The following is a 21,063-nucleotide window of genomic DNA, read 5'->3' on the forward strand; positions in this document are numbered from 1 at the left end:
CACTGATTCCCCCAACCTCCACCCCCTGCCAACCTTCTGCCCTTGGCTGTTTGTCTTGAATGTACCCATCGTGCCATTGCCCAGAAGCCCCACCCAGAGCCAGGAACCTCCAGAGACTGAAAGGGGCATCGTGCACCCAGGTCCTGTCTCTCTGTCTGTCTGTCTTTCTATCTTGCATTCCGATTCAAGAGCCTGGAGGCAGCCAGGAGCTTTAGCTATGGCTGTCTTTATTCTTTTGTCCCTGTGGAGTGTTTTGGTGATGGGCATGGGTGAAGGTGGTGCTGGGAGTGAGGAAGGAATTGGGAAGGAGTGTCATTCCGGCCTGCCTCCCTTCTGCCCCTCCGGATCTCCCAGTGCCCAACCCTGGACACACCCTGGCCAGAGCCAGCTGTTTGCAGACCTGAGCCAAGAAGAGCTGATGGCTATGATAAGCTTTCTGACCCAGAAGCTGGGACCAGGCCTGGTGGATGCAGCTCAGGCCCAACCCTCAGACAACTGCGTCTTCTCGGTAGAGCTGGAGCTGCCCCCCAAGGCTGCAGCCCTGGCCCACCTGGACAGGGGGAGCCCCCCGCCTGCCCGGGAGGCACTGGCCATCGTCTTCTTTGGCGGACAACCCCAGCCCAATGTGACTGAGCTGCTGGTAGGGCCACTGCCGCACCCCTGACCACACCCACAGTGACCACTTCAAGGTGGATCTGGACGCAGGTGGTAAGATATCCTGGCGGAGGCCAGGATTCCAGTAAAGGGGGCTGACATCTCCATGCCTAGATTTAAAAATTGTCATTGAAACATTAAAAATGTAAAAGTATAAGAAGAAAATGTGAAAGTCATCAAATTCCTCAGAGATTTTCACCCTTAGATGGTTATTCTCTCATGCTTAAAAAAAGTCCTTTTTTAAAATTGTGTGCCTGCAATCGAGAATATATTACAGTGTATACTATGTATATATGACACACTGATATACGTATTTAGAATTTTACCACTAAATTGCAATCATAATGTACATATATTTTGTCACTTTTAATTTCTCACATAACAACATATTACACCCAGGCAAACAACAAATACTTACCGAATGAATGCGTATTTGTGCCAAGCACTGCACTAAAGCAATGTGACAGAAGAAACGACACCCCTGCTCTCAGTAGGCTTAGGTTGTAATGGAGGAGTGGAGAGCACAGTGGAGGGCTCCTGGAAAATGTGAGAGAAACATTTCTTTTTAATTGAAGTTTACTTGACTTAACAATGTTGTGTTAATTTCTGCTGTACAGCAAAGTGATTCAGTTATACATATATATATTCTTTTTCATATTCTTTTCCATTATGATTTTTTTATTCATTAATTAATTAATTTATTTTTGGCTGCTTTGGGTCTTTGTTGCTGTGTGTGGGCTTTCTCTAGTTGCTGCGAGCAGGGGCTACTCTTCGTTGCGGTGCCCGGGCTTCTCATTGCAGTGGCTTCTCTTGTTGCTGAGCACGGGCTCTAAGTACACGGGCTTCAGTAGTTGTAGCATGTGGGCTCTAGAGCACAGGCTCAGTAGTTGTGGCGCACGGGCTTTGTTGCTCCGTGGCATGTGGGACCAGGGCTCGAACCCGTGTCCCCTGCATTGGCAGGTGGATTCTTAACCACCACGCCACTAGGGAAGTCCCCCATTATGATTTATCACAGGATACTGAATATAGTTCCCTGTGCTATCCAGTAGGACCTTGTTGTTTATCCATTCTATATATAATAGTTTGCATCTGCTAACCTCAAACTCCCAATCCATCCCTACCCCCGGCAACCACAAGTCTGTTCTCTATATCTGTAAGTCTGTTTCTGTTTCATAGATATGTTCATTTGTGTCGTTCTTTAGATTCCACATGTAAGTGATATCATATGGTATTTACCTTTCTCTTTCTGACTCACTTCGCTTAGTATGATAATCACTAGGTCCATCCATGTTGCTGTAAATGACATTATTTCATTCTTTTTTATGGCTGAGTAGTATTCCATTGTGTGTGTATGTATATGTACATATATATATGTATATATGTATCACATCTTCTTAATCTAATCGTCTGTTGATGGACACTTAGGTTATTTCCAGGTTTTGGCTATTATAAATAGTACTGCTCTGAACACAGGGATGCATGTATCTTTTTGAATTACGGTTTTGTCTGGCTATATGCCCAGGAGTGGAATTTCGGGATCATATGGCAACTCTATTTTTAGTTTTTTAAGGAACCTCCGTACTGTTTTCCACAGTGGCTGCACCCATTTACATTCGCACCAACAATGTAAAACAGTTCCCTTTTCTCCACACCTGAAACATTTTTATGCTTAACCTCTCTGTATCTCAGTTTACTCAAGTGTAAAAATGGTGTAACAGTGCATTCCTCATAGGACTGTTGTGAGAATTAATGATGACTATTTAAAAACATTTTTTTCTTTTGAAATAACTTCAGACTTACAGAAAAGTTGCAGACATTATATAGAGTTCTCACATACCCGTCACCAGCTCCCCCTGATGTTAACATCTTGCATAACCACAGGACAATCACAACTAGGAAATTAACATTATTACAATACTATAAACTACAGACTTTATGAGAATTTCATCAGTTCGTTACTGATTTCCTTTCTCTGTTCCGGGATCTAAACCAGCAACCCACCTTGCACTTAGATGTCCTATCTCCTTATGGTCTCCTCCATTCTGGCAGGTCTTTAGGTTTTCCTTGTCTTTCAAGAACTGACGCTTTAGAAGATACTAGTCAATCATTTTGTAGAATGTCTTTCAATTTGTGATTCTCTGATATTTTCTCATGATTGGGTTGAGCTTGTGGTTTCCTTTTTGTGGAGGTTTTTTTGGTAAGAAAACCACAGAAATGACTTTATACCCTTCTCAGAGCATCATATCAAGGGGTATGTGATGTCCATATGTCTTATTACCAGTGATATTGGCCTCAAGCACTTGGCTAAGGTGGTGTTTAGCAGCTTCCTCCATTGCAAAAGTTACTGTTTTTCCGTTTTCAGTTAATAAATATTTGGGGGAAATTTTTGATGCTATGCAAATATACTATTTCTTTTCTCCTCAAACTCTTGCCCACGAATTTTAGCATCTATTGGTGGATTTTTCCTGCGACAATTATTATTGCCGTCTCATTTACATTTTTTCTCTTATTCTTTATACATTTATTAATTGGAATTCTCCATTAAGAAAGTGTTATCCCTCCTTTTTACTTTATTTATGTATGTAATTATTTATTCATAACTGTATGGACTCATGGATATTTTATTCTAAGGGTTATAACCCCATACTATCAGTTATTTTGTTCCTTAAATTGTTTCAGCTTTGGCCATTGGGAGAGCCTTCAGGTTGGTTCCTGTGTCTTGCTGACATGCCTCCATCCTTTTTTGAGCACTTCTTTACTTTCTGGCACCGCAAGATATTCCAGTTACATCTTGTATTTTCCCTGCTCCAGCCCTGAACTCAACCACTTCTCCAAGAATCTCTGGTTCCTTTTATTGGAGAATAGTATTTAGAAACCAAGATCTGGGTACCAGGTGTTCTCATTATTACTGGGATGTCATTGCTTTTAGGCTCTCTCATCGGACTTAGCTAGAAAATACATGTATGTATTCTAACTGACGCACACATCTCTTTTTATCTCTACATCTAAGCTATGACAACTCTTAAAGCACTTGGAACGGCGCCTGACACACACAGAGAAGTATTAGTTATTATTGCTAGTATTATCCACGTGAGCCTGCTTGTGTGGATGTACCGGAAAAGGAACTCTTGGCCTTTGTCGTCTACAAGTAGAAACTGTGGAGTGTGGGCTAGGAGCAGTAATTCACAAAGGGAAACTGAGGGTTTGCTTAATCAGTCTCTGATCTCTTTGATCTTTGGAAGGTATGGAGGGAGCTTCCGGCATGTTTTGGTTTACTGCTCTTTGGTCTCAGATCACTTAAGTGGAGTCCTAATATAGAACTTAGTTGGACTCCAATAAAACCATTCAAAACTCCAACTATTCAGGCAACAGACTACGTCTTTGGCCTTGCCCCTTATTCCTTGCCAATTCCCAAGCAATAGAAAACGCCGCTAAGCTCCAGCAGTGTTGGGCCTGGGCTCTGACTCTCCTTCCCTCTGACTTGCGTGTCTGCTGTCCATGTGTGGTGGAGCCCCTTTGTGTTGGTTTCCTCTGGGTACTGATGTGTAGGCAGTGTAGAGCCAGACTGAGACCTGGGTTCCCAGCACTGCCATGAAACTAACCACGTGCCCTTGGTGACAAACCGGGGCACATTATTTAAATTCTCTAAGCCTCAGTTGTCCCATCTGTACAATGGGGACAATTATAGTTCCTCCTTCATCAGGTTGTTGTGCAAGTAAAGCATCAATCCATGTAAAGCCCTCAACACACTGCCTGTGCAGACCTCCTCCAAGTTCAAAAAATATGAGCTACTGCTGTGATTATTTTCACGAGAAGGCAGTTCTAGTGACGCCAGAGGGCTTCAGATATGAGGGGCAGACCCTTTCCTCAGGTCCGAAAGAACCTGGTCCTGCACGTTGCCTGCTAGACTGCTCCAACCTCAGGTAAACCCCCCTCCCTTCAGCTCCTCAGAGGGGGAAGGTCAGTGGAAGCCCAGTCACAAGGCATCTGGGATTATTACCAGAGATGATATCAAGAAGAAAGACATTCTCCAAATCTCTGGATCAGGGACATCTTGGGGAGAGGGGAGGGAAGAGGGGGCACACTCAGTCTGGCTTTCTCTTTGGCCCCCACTCTGAAGCCAGGTGGGGACAGAGTCCAGAGGGGGTGGAGCAGCTGCATGACCAGCCCTCCCTCCCCCCTTCCCCCCCCCTTCCCCCCACCATCTCCACTCCACCCCTGCAGGACTGGAGAACTGGGTCTGGGCTGAGGACATGGCTTTTGTCCCTACAGCGGTACCCTGGAGCCCCAAGCACCAGATACAGAGGCTGCAGGTGACCCGGAAGCTGCTGGAGACGGAGGAGCAGGCCGCCTTCCACCTGGGAGGTCCCTCCCCTCGCTACCTGTACCTGGCCAGCAATCACAGCAACAAGTGGGGGCACCCGAGGGACCACCGCATCCAGACAGTCAGCTTTGCTGGGGAGCTCCTGCCCCAGAACAGCTCCATGGAGAGAGCCTTGAGCTGGGCAAGGTGGGTGATGAGGTGTCAGAGAGGCACTGAGGGAGGCAGACTGTACAAAAGGCTCCATGTTGCTGGGAACCCAGGTTCCCCCACCTCCCATGGGTGTGTGTACATATACACACTCACGATCACACACTCACACACACACATTCCTGCAGCCACAATCTTAGGCCGCTCTAAATGAAGCCTCCTGCGTGAGTAAATGAATGGAAAGATATGTGCTGAATCAAATATGACAAAATGCTCCAGGTGGAATGTGGAATCTAGGAAGTGGATATACGCGTGTTCACTAGACTATTCGTTTAACTTTTCTGTGTGTTTAAAGTGTTCACAATCAAGGGTGGAGGGGAAAACAAAGAGAAGAGCAAAGATCTGAGGGAATATTCCCTAAAATGCAGGCACATGAGATACTGAAATTCACCTAAGATGGGAATCAGGCCATGTCTGTGCACGTGCATCCTGGCCCTGACTCCCATCTGCATGGATGCGTGAGCGACAGTCGCACCGGAAGTCTGAACAATGGGCCGGTAGATGTTTGAGATACAGGATATTGAGCAAATGCGGGATCTTTGTGTGTGTGTGTGTGTGTGTGTGTGTGTGTGTGTGTGTGTGTGTGTGAGAGAGAGAGAGAGAGAGAGAGAGAGGGAAGTGGACAGAGAACAATAAAGAGGCTGGACAACATAAGACCTTTATGCTCATTTCCCCTTTGTGTCCTCTCTTCAGTGCAGCTTCAGGCAGCAGGATGGCTCGATGACCTTGTGGGTCTAATCCAAATCCCCTGCAGGTACCAGCTGGCTGTGACCCGGTGGAAGGAGGAGGAGCCCAGAAGCATCAGCATCTATAATTTGAAGGACCCCTGGGCCCCCCACCCTGGACTTCACTGACTTCCTCAACAACGAGACCGTTGCTGGGCAGGTGAGTTGAGGGGGAGGGGGTGGGCATGAGGGGGGAGGCCGGGGGAGCAAGGATGAGCCTCCTTACTCTCTCCCAAGCCAGATTCCTCTAGGGGTCTTTAGAACCCACTAAGGAAGAAAGCGCTATGATGTCACATTTTTCCTGGGCTGCTGAACTCAGTCCTCCCCATACAAGGCCACTGGGGGAGGCGGACGTGCCCCTAGCAAAGCCAGACCCATGATCCTCTTTCTTCGCCCCCTTAGGACTTGGTGGCCTGGGTGACAACCGGTTTCCTGCACATCCCCCATGCAGAGGACATTCCCGACACAGTGACTGTGGGGAACTGCGTGGGCTTCTTCCTCCGACCCTACAACTTCTTTGACCAGGACCCCTCCTTCGATTCTGCTGACTCCGTCTACTTCCGGGAGGACCAGGATGCTGGGGCCTGTGAGGTCAACCGTCTGGCTTGCCTCCCCCAGGCTGCGACCTGTGCCCCCCACCTCCCTGCCTTCTCCCACGCGGGCTTCTCCCACAACTAGGTGGATGGGGAACGTGGCTGGGATCCCAGTGCCGGGGAGTGTGGGGAGGGGAGGGGATGGGCACTGGACGGGGCAGTCCTCTCTCTCGCACCATCCTCCCTTCCCTCCCCCTCCCTTCTGGAAGCATCCTGAGTCTGTGATGCCTGACACAGGGGGCTCTTAGCTTTGTTGACCTCAAACCTCCTGGGTTCCTGTCGCAGAGTAGAGAGGAATGGCCAGCCGGGAGCCTAAAGTGATGGCCATACTTTTCCCAGAAGACTCCTGTTTTTTTTTAACAGTTTTTTAATCTTATTTTTTAAATGACATGTAATTCATATACCATAAAATTCACCCTTTTAACATGTACAGTCTAATTCCAGAACGATTTCATCACCCCGGAAAGAAACTCCAAAATCTGTTAGCAGTCACTTCCTATTTCCCTCCAACCCATTCCCAATTCTAGGCAACCACTAACCTTTCTGTCACTACAGATTTGCCTAGATTCTGGAAGTTTCATATAAATATATTCATACAATAAGTGGTCTTTTGTGGTTGGCTTCTTTCACTCAGTGTAGCGTTTTTGAGGGGCATCCATGTTGTAGCAGGAATCAGTACTTCATTCCTTTATGGACGAATAATATTCCATTGTATGGATAGACCATATTTTGTTTCCACTCTTTGGTTGTTACAGATAGTGCTGCTATGAACATTTGTATACAAGTTTTCATGTGGACAGATGCCTTCATTTCTCTTGGGTATATACCTGGGAGCTGAATCGCTGGGTCATATGGTAATCTATGGTTAACGTTTTGAGGAGCTGCCAGACACCATTTCAAAGTAATTGTACAATTTCCTTTCTTTCCTTTTTTTTTTTTTTGCATAACATAACATAAAACTTTTACTTAAACTTTTACGCAACATGCTTACAACATAAAATGCACCATTTGGCCATTTTAAAATGTACGATTCAGTTACCTTAAGTACATTCAGAAGTTTCTTGGGCCTCCCCAGCTCCTCCTTTGCCCTGGGTCTTGAATATGAAGGTGAGGAATCTAGAGGCTAGCTGTTCTCTGGAGCCCCAGGACAGGGTCCCCACTAGGCCTGTGTCCGAGATCTTAGGAAGGTGCTTCCCTCAATGCCCTGTCACCCTAGCTTCCTCCTTCTCTCTCCTTTCTTCCCCTTGTCCTTCCCCTCCTCTTGCTACTTCAGCTTCTACTCCCTGGTATTTCCCTCTGAGGTCCTGGGGGGAAGTCCCTGCTGACTCAGGTCCTATAATCCCCCACCCCAAATCCCCTCAGCTTTGGTGTCCTCCTCTGTCCCTGGGATGGGGAAGCCTTGGGCATACAGGGGACTGTGGAGCCAGATGTGTCCCAGTGGGGACAGTCTCCGCCTAGTCAGGCAACAGCCTCCAGGGCCTCACATCCCTGTTGCCCCTCCTGGGGCGTGGACTTTGGATGGCTATAAATAAGAACTGGGACATTTTCCAGAAAGGAGTGTGGGAGCACGAGTAGGGTGGGGAGGAGGTAGACCTCAAAGACCGAGTTTTCTCAGGTGCCTCCAGGCTAAAGGAACCCATGTGGAGTGCGGTGTCTACTTCTATAGTTTGACCTATCCTGTCAGTGTCTTTTCTAGAGGGACCTGTGAGGTCAGGAAGAGAGGGGGTTCCTTCCCCAGCTGGAAGCCCGGGCCACAGACCCAGCCCTAGGGGAGGACACTGAGTGGGCAGGCCCTGGCAAGAGGGGAGTTCAGGGAACAGAGACTAGGGTCCAACTCAGCTTGTGACCAGAGGGAAACCGGAAGCTCAGACCACAAGGAAGTCCCATCATTTCCTGCAGGAACTGCCTGGACCCAGGCTCAACCAGGTGAGCCGGGAAGGAATTAAGTTCTGGCAAAGGGACCTTCACCTAAAGACTAAACGCAGTGGGAGACACATTCCCATCGAGACTGGCAGCAGCATATGGTGAAAAGTGCTCGGATGGGGACGGGGCGAAGGCAGAGCTGGGTTAAAGAATTAAACGAGGTCACGCTTGAGAAGTACTTGGCACCTGATCCATGGTAAGTGACCCTCTAGGGGAAAAATCAGCGTTCAGTGGACCAGAACAGAGATCTGCAGTTGCCTTAAAGCAAAGGCTCTCAACCTTGACAGGACACCGAAATCACTGAGGAGCTTGTAAAACTCCACGCACCCACGCCGCATTTCAGCCCAATAAAATTAGAATCTCTGGGCGTGAAGCTCAGACATTAGCAGCTTTGAAATTTCCCCCAGCTGATTCTAACATGAAACCAAGGTTGAGAAAACCCTGGGATAGCAGTTCAGTTCCAAACCTGCCAGAGGAGCCTGACCAAGAATCTAAAAAAGAAGGTGGCTGTCAGACGGCACAGAAAAGGGGCATTACAGAGCCTGCCCCGGCAGTGACAATCCACCCGTGTCTGGAGCAGAGGACCCGGCCCAAGGCCAGGACTGTCCAGCCCTGGAGGCACAATAGCCACGTGGATGAGGGCTCCAGGCCTTCTCAAATCTCTCTCATGACTCATGACCAACTGCTGTCTCTGATTCGCAGCTCAGTGGGCCAGCTTCCCACCACATCTCAGTCGTGGAAAGAAAATGGGCAAGTCCATTATAGCTGTTGTGTAAATGATTATATAGATATAGATATAGGTATATAAGATATATATATATATCTTCTGTGAATTGGTATCCTGATAATTGCTTTTGCTTTGGCAGTTACTGGAAATGGAGATTAGCCTTCAGGTGTTACTCTGGTAAATTTATTTATTTACTTATTTATTAAAAAAATTTTTTTGGTCCCACCGTGAGGCTTGAGGGATCTTAGTTCCCTGACCAGGGATCGAACCTGGGCCCTCGGCAGTGAAAGCACGGAGTCCTAACCACTGGACTGCCAGGGAATTCCCAGGTGTTACTCTGGTAAATTTAGATCTTCCCTAAAAGACCATCCCCCCTGGTGAGCTGACAAATCTGGTTTCTGACTTAGGCGCCTCCCTTGGACTGTGGTGAATTCACCAGGAAACCATCGTGGGGTGTCCCGGGGGACATCAGCCAGCCTCTCCTGACACAGCACACACCAGCCTCGCCACAGACTCTGCAACTAGATTCCTGAGCCCAGACTCAGGAATCCTACCTTCCTTCTGTCCCCCTCCTATAGTTTTCCTTGGCCAACTGCCCTTTATAAATCTTCAGAGCTTCCCACTCTCTCCAGAGCATATTAGGCCATTCACGGACCAGGTTCAGCAGCTCCTGCCATCCTGATGCCCCGCCCACCAGACGCCCCCAACCATGGGACCTTCCCCAAACAGGCTGTTCCCATCCACTCATGCCTCTGCCCATGTGCTCCCCTCCTTCCCTCCTCTGGTTCCTTCCTCTTTCCCCTTCCTCCCTTTTTCATCTGGTGAAGGCTTATTCATCCTCTAAAACCCAACTCAAATATCATCCCCATCCCCTTTTCCCTGCTGGTTGCTTTGTTCTCCCTGCACCCTTGGTTCTTTGGAAAGAACCCTGCAATGGAGGTTCACACGCTGAACTCTAGTTCATCATCTACATGTGTCCTCCCCTCGCTTCCCTGGGGCAAGAACCATGTCCTGTTGGCCTTGGTGGCCTGATGCCCAGAATGGTGTCATGCCCATTGTGGGTGCTTAAATACATCTTTGTTGAAATAATGACAGTTGTTATATTCAGGTAATTCTTTGTCTTGTAAAAAAAAACATTTCATATCCAGTTTCTCCTTTGACTACCTCAAAAAGGAAGATCTAAAGAAGCCCAAAGATCCTGAGTGAATGATCACCCTGGCTGCACAGGTTAAGCTGGGACACAGGGCCAAAGGGCAACGCTGACACACTAGCCTGAATATTTCCTTTCCAGATGAGACCTGCACTGCTGGAACCAGCAGCCCAGCCAAGGTTGCAGGAGGGAGGAGATGAGGCAGAAAAGTTTCTGAGTAGGTAGACATTGGCAGGTCTGTAAATTAGTTCCCCACACTGGGTTTTCCGTGAAACAGGTAGGAGGGATCCAGAGCCTGGGGTAGGCCCAAGGGCGCGTGGTATGGGAGGGTTTGAAGCATAGACTGGACGTTGGACCCCAAAATGCTATAGAATTCAGCATGTATGTAAGGAAGGGTGTTTCTGAGGCAGCAAAGCGATGAATTAAAGTTTTCCTCATTCTGCAACATGGTATAGTGTTTTATAGTACGGTTTCTGGAGCTAGATTGCTGGGGTTTGGCAGGTGTGACCTTGGACAAGTTATATAACCTCTCTGTGCCTCACTTTTCTCACCTGTAAAATGGGAACGGTAATAAAATCTACCTCAGGATTTTTATGAGGATTAAATGAATTAGTTCATGTAATTTTCCAAGACTAGTTCTTGGCATATAGTGAATGCTCACTGAATGCTAGTTATTATTTGATATTTTTAATATTTTATTTTATTTTATTTTGGCCATACCACACGGCCCCCTGCAATGGAAGCTCAAAGTCTTAGCAACTGGACCGCCAGGGAATTTTCCCTTATTTGATATTTTATTAACCAGCATCTATTGGGTGTTTCAGTTACTGCACAGCAAGCCACCCTGGAAAATAGTGGCTTAAAACAACAAACCATTTTATTTGCTCATTATTCTGTAGGTCGGCCCTCTGAGCTGGGCTCACCTGGCAGTTCTTCTGGAGCCTCCTGGGATCACTCTTGTGGCTGCAGATACCCGGCAGATGGACTGGAGCTGGATGGTCTAAGATGGCCTCACTCACAGGTCTGGAGCTGGGGCCAGTTGTCAGACATGCCACACATTACAGCAGTGTGTCTTCAGCACGCCAGCCTGGACTTCTCTGTGATCCAGGGTTGCAACTGTAGCTCAGAGAGAACAAATCCTAGTTGAGCGAATGCTTTTCAAGCCTCTGCTTACATCACGTCTGCTAATGTCTCATTGGCCAAGGCACAAGATCAACCCCAGATTCAAAGGATGGAGACGTAAACGTCACGTCTTGACAGGAAAAGAGTCGAAGTCACAGTGCAAAGGGATATGTATCAGCAATGGGAGGAACCACTGCAGGCATCTAACCAAGCTACCATACTGGCCCCAGATATGCAAGCAGAACTCTGTTCTGGGTGCTGGAAGGGATGATTTCTTGGCCCTCAGGGCTCAGGATAACAGGAAAAGGGTTAAGATATATGCAAACAACTGTAATGCAAGGTTTGAACATGCTGAGTGACCTAAGGCAGGAATGGTTAAGGGCGAGGGGAGCTCAGGTCAGACTGATCCTTTACAGCTGATGAGGGCTGGCCATCAGTGGGCTGGGAAGGCTTTATTAGCTTGGTTTTGAAGTATGTTTAGAACCTGGACATGTGGAGATGGGAGGAATTATATTCCAGTTGGAGGAAAGAGCCAAGTTAGGCAAATCAAGGCATGCTTGGGAAATCCAAGACCATTAGTGTATCTGGAATGAGGGGTCCATGAAGGGGAGCTGCAAGACATAAGGCTGAAAAGATAACCTGGGGTCGGATTGTGGGTGAGTTTGTTTGAACTTCATTCTGAAGGCAGTGGGGAGTCACAGGATGTTTTCTGGGTGATAAATGGAAAGAACTGTATTGTAAGAAGCCTCCTTTGGGGGCTTCCCTGGTAGCGTAGTGATTAAGAATCTACCTGCCAATGCAGGGGACATGGGTTCGACCCCTGGTCTGGAAAGATCCCACATGTCGCGAAGCAACTAAGCCCGTGAGCCACAACTACTGAGCCTGTGCTCTAGAGCCCACGAGCCACAACTACCAAAGCCCGCATGCCACAACTACTGAAGCCCGTGTGCCTAGAGCCCGTGCTCTGCAACAAGAGAAGCCACCGCAGTGAGAAGCCCGCGCACCTCCACGAAGAGTAGCCCCCACTCACTGCAACTAGAGAAAGCCCGCACACAGCAACGAAGACCCCACACAGCCAAAAATAAAAAAATAAATTTTTTAAAAAAAAGAAGGCTCCTTTGCCTTTGCCAGTGGTCTGTAGGATGGCTCAGGTAGGGGAATGAGAAGGGGCATAGGCCATCATTAGGTAACAAAGGGACTTGCAGGTCTAGGCAGAGGGATTGACGAGTGGCCACCAGAGTAGAAAATCAAACAAGACCTGATGAGGAGGCAACAAGGATGACTCAAATGTTGCCAGGCTCGGTGCCTGTAGGATGGCAGAGGAGGAAGAGATGCATTTACAAAGCAAGGAAGTCTGGAGGAACAGCTGGTCTGGAAGGAACTCATAGATCTGGGGAATGTATACAGCAGCCAGGTGGTGGCCAAGGGGGCACCTAACATCAAGCTAATGGTGGGAGGAGGAAGGGGAGAAAGGAGAGTATAGCTTGGTGGAGAGACACTGGAAACAGTGAGGGTGAGTGTGAGTGTTTCGTCTGTCGAAAGTGTCAGATGTGGCCGAAAATTAACAAAGAAGAAGGGTGAGAAAAGGTCAACCAGCAGACCTTACAGCGAGAAGGTCATGTTTCCTTCCCAGTAGAGCAGAGGAGGCTGAAGTTGCACAAGGCTGAGGAGGGAGCAACTCACATCCTGCTCTCTGGAATTCAAGGTTGGAGAGATCCCCTGGACTTACATGACCCTGGCACTTCCCTCCTTCCACTTCAAACCTACTAAAGTGAAGAAAATCTTTAAAATCTTAAAAATAAAACAAGCTTTCCTTTCCATCCTAAAGGAGGGAGGCACACTACGCTCTCCTCGCCCTTCTCCCTGTCTCTCCTACTTGCTGGCTAGAGATCAGACGCTGTCAGGACTCGAGTCCAGAGAGACAGGCGTTGGCAGGACAGACAGCTGTTTATTTCCTAGCAGAGCCCTGCTGTGTTTTCATAGCTCAGAATAGTTCCTTGGCGCTCTCCAGCCTTGCAGGGTGAGGAAACCTCATTGTTTGTTTTCATGACAATTCTGGGCCTCACCTCTTCCTCTTTCTCTGCATCACAGTCCATATTTGGGAGCTCTCAGAGGGGGTAAGGTATAGGTTAACAGGGTCCGAGACTACTAATTTCCTAATTATGTCCCCCAACTGGGCTCCGGAAGAGGAAAGGACTAATAACTGACTATACAACATGGGTGTTTTGGTTAGGATGAAAATTCTGAAAATTAAAGAGTTGATTAAAGGACTACAGGGCAGAGCTGGGGGAGGAAAACAGTAGGTGGAACAGAAGAGGGTAGAAGGGATGACCCCCTCTCCCAATCTGGATCACAGCTGGATGCCAGGCTCTGGGCAGGGAGCTGCCTTCCACTTGAGAATTGTGAGGTGCTTCTCTGACTCCTGGTGTACCTCAGGTCTCAGCTGGGTCTTGGCAGCACTCATGTTTGGAAGATGCCCAGAGGTGGAAGGAAGACTGACTTCACTGAATGATCTTTCAAACTCTGAATTTTTATTTTAACCATGTGGATACATTACTTATGAAAATATTTTAATTAAAAAGATATGCAGTGGGCTTCCCTGGTAGTGCAGTGGTTGAGAACCCACCTGCCAATGCAGGGGACACGGGTTTCAGCCCTGGCGCAGGAAGATCCCACATGTCACGGAGCAACTAAGCCCGTGAGCCACAACTACGGAAGCCCACGTGCCACAACTACTGAAGCCTGAGCACCTAGAGCCCGTGCTCTGCAACAAGAGAAGTCACCGCAATGAGAAACCCGTGCGCCGCAACGAAGAGTAGCCCCTGCTCGCTGCAACTAGAGAAAGCCTGCACGCAGCAACAAAGACCCAATGCAGCCAAAAATAAATAAATAAATAAAATAAATTTATTTTTAAAAAAGATATGCAGATACACACTACTGTATACAAAATAGATAAACAATAAGGACCCACTGTATAGCACAGGGAACTATATTCAATATCTTGTAGCAACCTATAATGGAAGAGAATCTGAAAAAGAATATATATTCTTAACTGAATCACTTTGCTGTACACCTGAAACATTATAAATCAACTGTACTTCAATTTAAATTTTTTTTTTTTTTTTTTTTTTTTTGCAGTACGCGGGCCTCTCACTGTTGTGGCCTCTCCCATTGTGGAGCACAGGCTCCGGACGCGCAGGCTCAGCAGCCATGGCTCATGGGCCCAGCCGCTCCGCGGCATGTGGGATCTTCCCAGACCGGAGCACGAACCCATGTCCCCTGCATCGGCAGGCGGACTCTCAACCACTGCGCCACCAGGGAAGCCCTAAAAAAATTTTTTAATTAAAAAAAGATATGAACACATTTATCTTTTTCCTTCTGGCAATAATGAATCATTTACTTCTATTAAACCATTAAAAGTCAGGAACCACATCATTGGAGCTACTTTAAAAGGAGCACCCAAAAACTTAAACAATATTAAAACTGAAAGGCAGGAAGAGGCAGACAGGAGAAGCAAGAAGAACTACAATTCTGCAGCCTGTGGAAGGAAAACCACATTCACAGAAAGATAGACAAAATGAAAAGGCAAAGGACTTTGTACAGATGAAGGAACAAGATAAAACCCCAGAAAAACAACTAAATGAAGTGGAGATAGGCAACCTTCCAGAAAAAGAATTCAGAATAATGATAGTGAAGATGATCCAGGACCTCAGAAAAAGAATGGAGGCAAAGATCAAGAAGATGCAAGAAATGTTTAACAAAGACCTAGAAGAACAAACAGAGATGAACAACACAATAACTGAAATGAAAAATCCAATAGAAGGAATCAATAGCAAAATAACTAGAAGAACGGATAAGTGACCTGGAGGACAGAATGGTGGAATTCACTGCCGTGGAACAGAATAAAGAAAAAAGAATGAAAAGAAATGAAGACAGCATAGAGACCTCTGGGACAACATTAAACACAACATTCACATTATAGGGGTCCCAGAAGGAGACGAGAGAGAGAAAGGGCCCGAGAAAATATTTGAAGAGATTATAGTCAAAAACTTCCCTAACGTGGGAAAGGAAATAGCCACCCAAGTCCAGGAAGCTCAGAGAGTCCCAGGCAGGATAAACCCAAGGAGAAACATGCCAAGACACATAGTAATTAAATTGACAAAAATTAAAGACAAAGAAAAATTATTGAAAGCAACAAGGGAAAAACGACAAATAACATACAAGGGAACTCCCATGAGGTTAACAGCTGATTTCTCAGCAGAAACTCTACAAGCCAGAAGGGAGTGGCATGATGTACTTAAAGTGATGAAAGGGAAGAACCTACAACCAAGATTACTCTACCCAGCAGGATCTCATTCAGATTCAACAGAGAAATCAAAAGCTTTACAGAGAAGCAAAAGCTAAGAGAATTCAGCACCACCCAACCAGCTCTACAACAAATGCTAAAGGAACTTCTCTAAGTGGGAAACACAAGAGAAGAAAAGGACCTACAAAAACAAACCCTAACAATTAAGAAAATGGTCATAGGAACATTGATAATTACCTTAAATGTGAATGGATTAAATACTCCAACCAAAAGACACAGGCTTGCTGAATGGATACAAAAACAAGACCCATATATATGCTGTCTACAAGAGACCCACTTCAGACGTAGAGACACATACAGACTGAAAGTGAGGGGATGGAAAAAGGTATTCCATGCAAATGGAAATCAAAAGAAAGCTGGAGTAGCAATACTCATATCAGATAAAACAGACTTTAAAATAAAGAACGTTACAAGAGACAAGGAAGGACACTACATAATGATCAAGGGATCAATCCAAGAAGAAGATACAACAATTATAAATATATATGCGCCCAACATAGGAGCACCTCATTACATAAGGCAACTGCTAACATCTATAAAAGAGGAAATCGACAGTAACACAATAATAGTGGGGGACTTTAACATCTCACGTACACCAAGGGACAGATCATCCAAACAGAAAATTAATAAGGAAACACAGGCTTTAAATGACACAATAGGCCAGATAGATTTAATTGATACTTATAGGACATTCCATCCAAAAACAGCAGATTACACTTTCTTCTCAAGTGCACAAGGGACATTTGCCAGGATAGATCACATCTTGGGTCACATATCAAGCCTCAGTAAATTTAAGGAAATTGAAATCATATCAAGCATTTTTTTCTGACCACAATGCTATGAGGTTAGAAATCAATTACAGGAGAAGAAACGTAAAAAACACAAACACATGGAGACTAAACAATACGTTACTAAATAACCAAGAAATCACTGAAGAAATCAAAGGTGAAATTAAAAAATACCTAGAGACAAATTACAACAAAAACACGATGATCCAAAACCTATGGCATACAGCAAAAGCAGTTTTAAGAGGGAAGTTTATAGCAATACAAGCCTACCTCAAGAAACAAGAAAAATCTCAAATAAACAATCTAACCTTACACCTAAAGGAACTAGAGAAAGAAGAACAAACAAAACCCAGAGTTAGCAGAAGGAAAGAAATCATACAGATCAGAGCAGAAATAAATGAAATAGAAACAAAGGAAACAATAGTAAAGATCAATAAAACTAAAAGCTGGTTCTTTGAGAAGGTAAACAAAATTGATAAACCATTAGCCAGACTCATCAAGAAAAAGAGGGAGAGGACTCAAATCAATAAAATTAGAAATGAAAAAGGAGAAGTTACAACAGACACTGCAGAAATACAAAGCATCCTAAGAGACTACTACAAGCAACTCTATGCCAATAAAATGGACAACCTGGAAGAAATGGACAAATTCTTAGAAAGGTATAACCTTCCAAGACTGAACCAGGAAGAAATAAAAAATATGAACAGACCAATCACAAGTAATGAAATTGAAACTGTGATTAAAAATCTTCCAACAAACAAAAGTCCAGGACCAGATGGCTTCACAGGTGAATTCTAGCAAACATTTAGAGAAGAGCTAACATCCATCCTTCTCAAACTCTTCCAAAAAATTGCAGAGGAAGAAACTCTCCCAAACTCATTCTATGAGGCCACCATCACACTGATACTAAAATCAGACAAATGTACTACAAAAAAAGAAAATTACAGACCAATATCACTGATGAATATAGATGCAAAAATCCTCAACAAAATACTAGCAAACAGAATCCAACAACACATTAGAAGGGTCATATAAAATGATCATGTGGGATTTATCCCAGGGATGCAAGGATTCTTCAATATACACAAATCAACCAATGTGATACACCATATTAACAAACTGAAGGATAAAAACCATATGATCATCTCAATAGATAAAGAAAAAGCTTTTGACAAAATTCACCACCCATTTATGATAAAAACTCTCCAGAGAGTGGGCATAGAGGGAACCTACCTCAACATAATAAAGGCCATACAGGACAAACCCGCAGCAAACATCATTCTCAATGGTGAAAAACTGAAAGCATTTCCTCTAAGATCAGGACAAGACAAGGATGTCCACTCTCGCCACTATTATTCAACATAGTTTTGGAAGTCCTAGTCACAGCAACCAGAGAAGAAAGAGAAATAAAAGGAATAGAAATTGGAAAATAAGATGTAAAACTGTCACTCTTTGCAGATGACATGATATTATACATAGAGAATCCTAAAGATGCCACCAGAAAACTACTAGAGGTGATCAGTGAATTTGGTAAAGTTGCAGGATACAAAATTTATGCACAGAAATCTCTTGCATTCCTATACACTAACAACGAAATATCAGAAAGAGAAATTAAGGAAACAATCCCATTCATCATTGCAACAAAAAGAATAAAATACCTAGGAATAAACCTACCTAAGGAGGTAAAACACCTGTACTCAGAAAACTATAAGACACTGATGAAAGAAATCAAAGATGACACAAACAGATGGAGAGATATACCATGTTCTTGGTTTGGAAGAATCAATATTGTGAAAATGACTATACTACCCAGCGCAATCTACTGATTCAATGTAATCCCTATCAAATTACCAGTGGCATTTTTTACAGAACTAGAACAAAAAATCTTAAAATTTGTATGTAGACACAAAAGACCCTGAATAGCCAAAGCAGTCTTGAGGGAAAAAGCCGGAGCTGGAGGAATCAGACTCCCTGACTTCAGAGTATACTACAAAGCTACAGTAATCAAGACAATGTGGTACTGGCACAAAAACAGAAATATAGATCAATGGAACAGGATAGAAAGCCCAGAGATAAACCCACACACCTGTGGTCAGCTAATCTATGACAAAGGAGGCAAAGATGTACAATGGAGAAAAGACAGTCTCTTCAATAAGTGGTGCTGGGAAAACTGGACAGCTACATGTAAAAGAATGAAATTAGAACAGTCCCTAACACCATACACAAAAATAAACTAAAAATGGATTAGAGACCTAAATGTAAGACTGGACACTATAAAACTCTTACAGGAAAACATAGGAAGAACACTTTTTTTTTTTTTGTTTGTTTGTTTGTTTGTTTGTTTGTTTGTTTTGCGTATGCAGGCCTCTCACTGTTGTGGCCTCTCCCATTGCGGAGCACAGGCTCCGGACGCGCAGGCTCAGCAGCCATGGCTCACGGGCCCAGCCACTCCGCGGCATGTGGGATCTTCCCGGACCGGGGCACGAACCCGCGTCCCCTGCATCGGCAGGCAGACTCTCAACCACTGCGCCACCAGGGAAGCCCGGAAGAACACTCTTTGACATAAATCACAGCAAGATCTTTTTCGATCCACCTCCTAGAGTAATGGAAATAAAAATAAAAATAAACAAATGGGACCTAATGAAACTTAAAAGCTTTTGCAAAGCAAAGGAAACTACAAACAAGACGAAAAGACAACCCTCAGAATGCGAGAAAATATTTACAAACAAATCAGCGGACAAAGGATTAATCTCCAAAATATATAAACAGCTCACACAGCTCAATATTAAAAAAACAAACAACCCAATCAAAAAATGGACAGAAAACCTAAATAGACATTTCTCCAAAGAAGAGATGGTCAAGAAGCACATGAAAAGCTGCTCAACATCACTAATTTTTAGAGAAATGCAAATCAAAACTACAATGAGGGGGCTTCCCTGGTGGCACAGTGGTTGAGAGTCTGCCTGCCGATGCAGGGGACACGGGTTTGTGCCCCGGTCCGGGAAGGTCCCACATGCCGCGGAGCGGCTGGGCCCATGAGCCATGGCCGCTGAGCCTGCGCGTCCGGAGCCTGTACTCCGCGACGGGAGAGGTCCCAATAATGAGAGGCCCGTGTACCGCAAAAAAAAAAAAAAAAAAAAAAAAAAAAAACTACAATGAGGTATCACCTCACACCACTTAGAATGAGCATCATCAGAAAATCTACAAACAACAAATGCTGAAGAAAGTGTGGAGAAAAGGGAGCCCTCTTGCACTATTGGTGGGAATGTAAATTGATACAGTCACTATGGAGAACAGTATGGAGGTTCCTTAAAAAACTAAAAACAGAATTACCATATGACCCAGCAATCCCACTACTGGGCATATACCCATTCAAAACCATAATTCAAAAAGACACATGCAGGACTTCCCTGGTGGCGCAGTGGTTAAGAACCCGCCTGCCAATGCAGGGGACACAGGTTCGAGCCCTGGTCCGGGAAGATCCCACGTGCTGTGGAACAACTAAGCCCGTGCGCCACAACTACTGAGTCTGCACTCTAGAGCCCGCAGGCCACAGCTACTGAGCTCGTGTGCCACAACTACTGAAGCCCATGCGCCTAGAGCCTGTGCTCCACAACAAGAGAAGCCCCCAGAAAGAGAAGCCTGCACACCACACCGAAGAGTAGCCCCTGTTTGATGCAACTAGAGAAAGCCCACGCGGAACAACGGAGACCCAATGCAGCCAAAAATAAATAAATAAAATAAATAAAAATTTTTTAAAAAGACACATGCACCCCAATGTTCATTGCAGCACTATTTACAATAGGTCATGGAAGCAACCTAAATGTCCATTGACAGACAAATGGATAAAGAAGATGTGGTACATATATACAATGGAATATTACTCAGCCATAAAAAGGAACGAAATTGGGTCATTTGTAGAGACAAATGGATGGATCTAGAGACTGTCATACAGAGTGAAGTAAGTCAGAAAAAGAAAAACAAATATTGTATATCAACGCATATATGTGGAACCTAGAAAAATGGTACAGATGAACCGGTTTGCAGGGAAGAAATAGAGACACAGATGTAGAGCACAAACCTATGGACACCAAGGGGGAAAAGTGGTTGGGGGGTGGGGGGGGGTGGTGGTGGGATGAACTGGGAGATTGGGATTGAAATATATACACTAATATGCATAAAATAGATAACTAATAAGAGCCGCCTGTATAAAAAAATAAAATTCAAAAAAAAAAACAAAACCCAAAACCAAAATCCTGAATGGTGGGTGAGGGTGACCAAGTCTCAGTTTTACAGTTGACAAGAGTAAAACCCAGAGGAGTCTAGTGACTTGGCCAAGGTCACACAGATCTTTAACTTTTTTTTTTTTTCCTTTTAATCCTAGTGATGGCAATGCAGGAGGGACAGTCTCCCGGGTTGCCTGCTGGAAGCTTGAGGATGTTTCTGACTCTTCTAAGGAAAACCAAGATGCTCCTTCTGCCCCA

The 21,063-nt window shown here is 45.1% G+C and overlaps 1 protein-coding gene across 1 annotated transcript; it reads left to right on the plus strand.

Annotated features, from left to right (window-relative positions):
• Window positions 1–1,124: 1,124 nt before the first annotated feature.
• On the plus strand, window positions 1,125–11,191 carry LOC116745084 (membrane primary amine oxidase-like). The gene is given in 6 exon segments (XM_032615490.1): window positions 1,125–1,200; window positions 4,358–4,577; window positions 4,879–5,164; window positions 5,940–6,018; window positions 6,020–6,070; window positions 6,313–11,191. Coding segments are annotated over 4 exon segments (663 nt in total). The 5' UTR covers window positions 1,125–1,200; window positions 4,358–4,577; window positions 4,879–4,907; the 3' UTR covers window positions 6,589–11,191.
• Window positions 11,192–21,063: the final 9,872 nt, after the last annotated feature.

Source organism: Phocoena sinus, chromosome 20 (assembly GCF_008692025.1).
Source record: "Phocoena sinus isolate mPhoSin1 chromosome 20, mPhoSin1.pri, whole genome shotgun sequence".
Classification (NCBI taxonomy): domain Eukaryota; kingdom Metazoa; phylum Chordata; class Mammalia; order Artiodactyla; family Phocoenidae; genus Phocoena; species Phocoena sinus.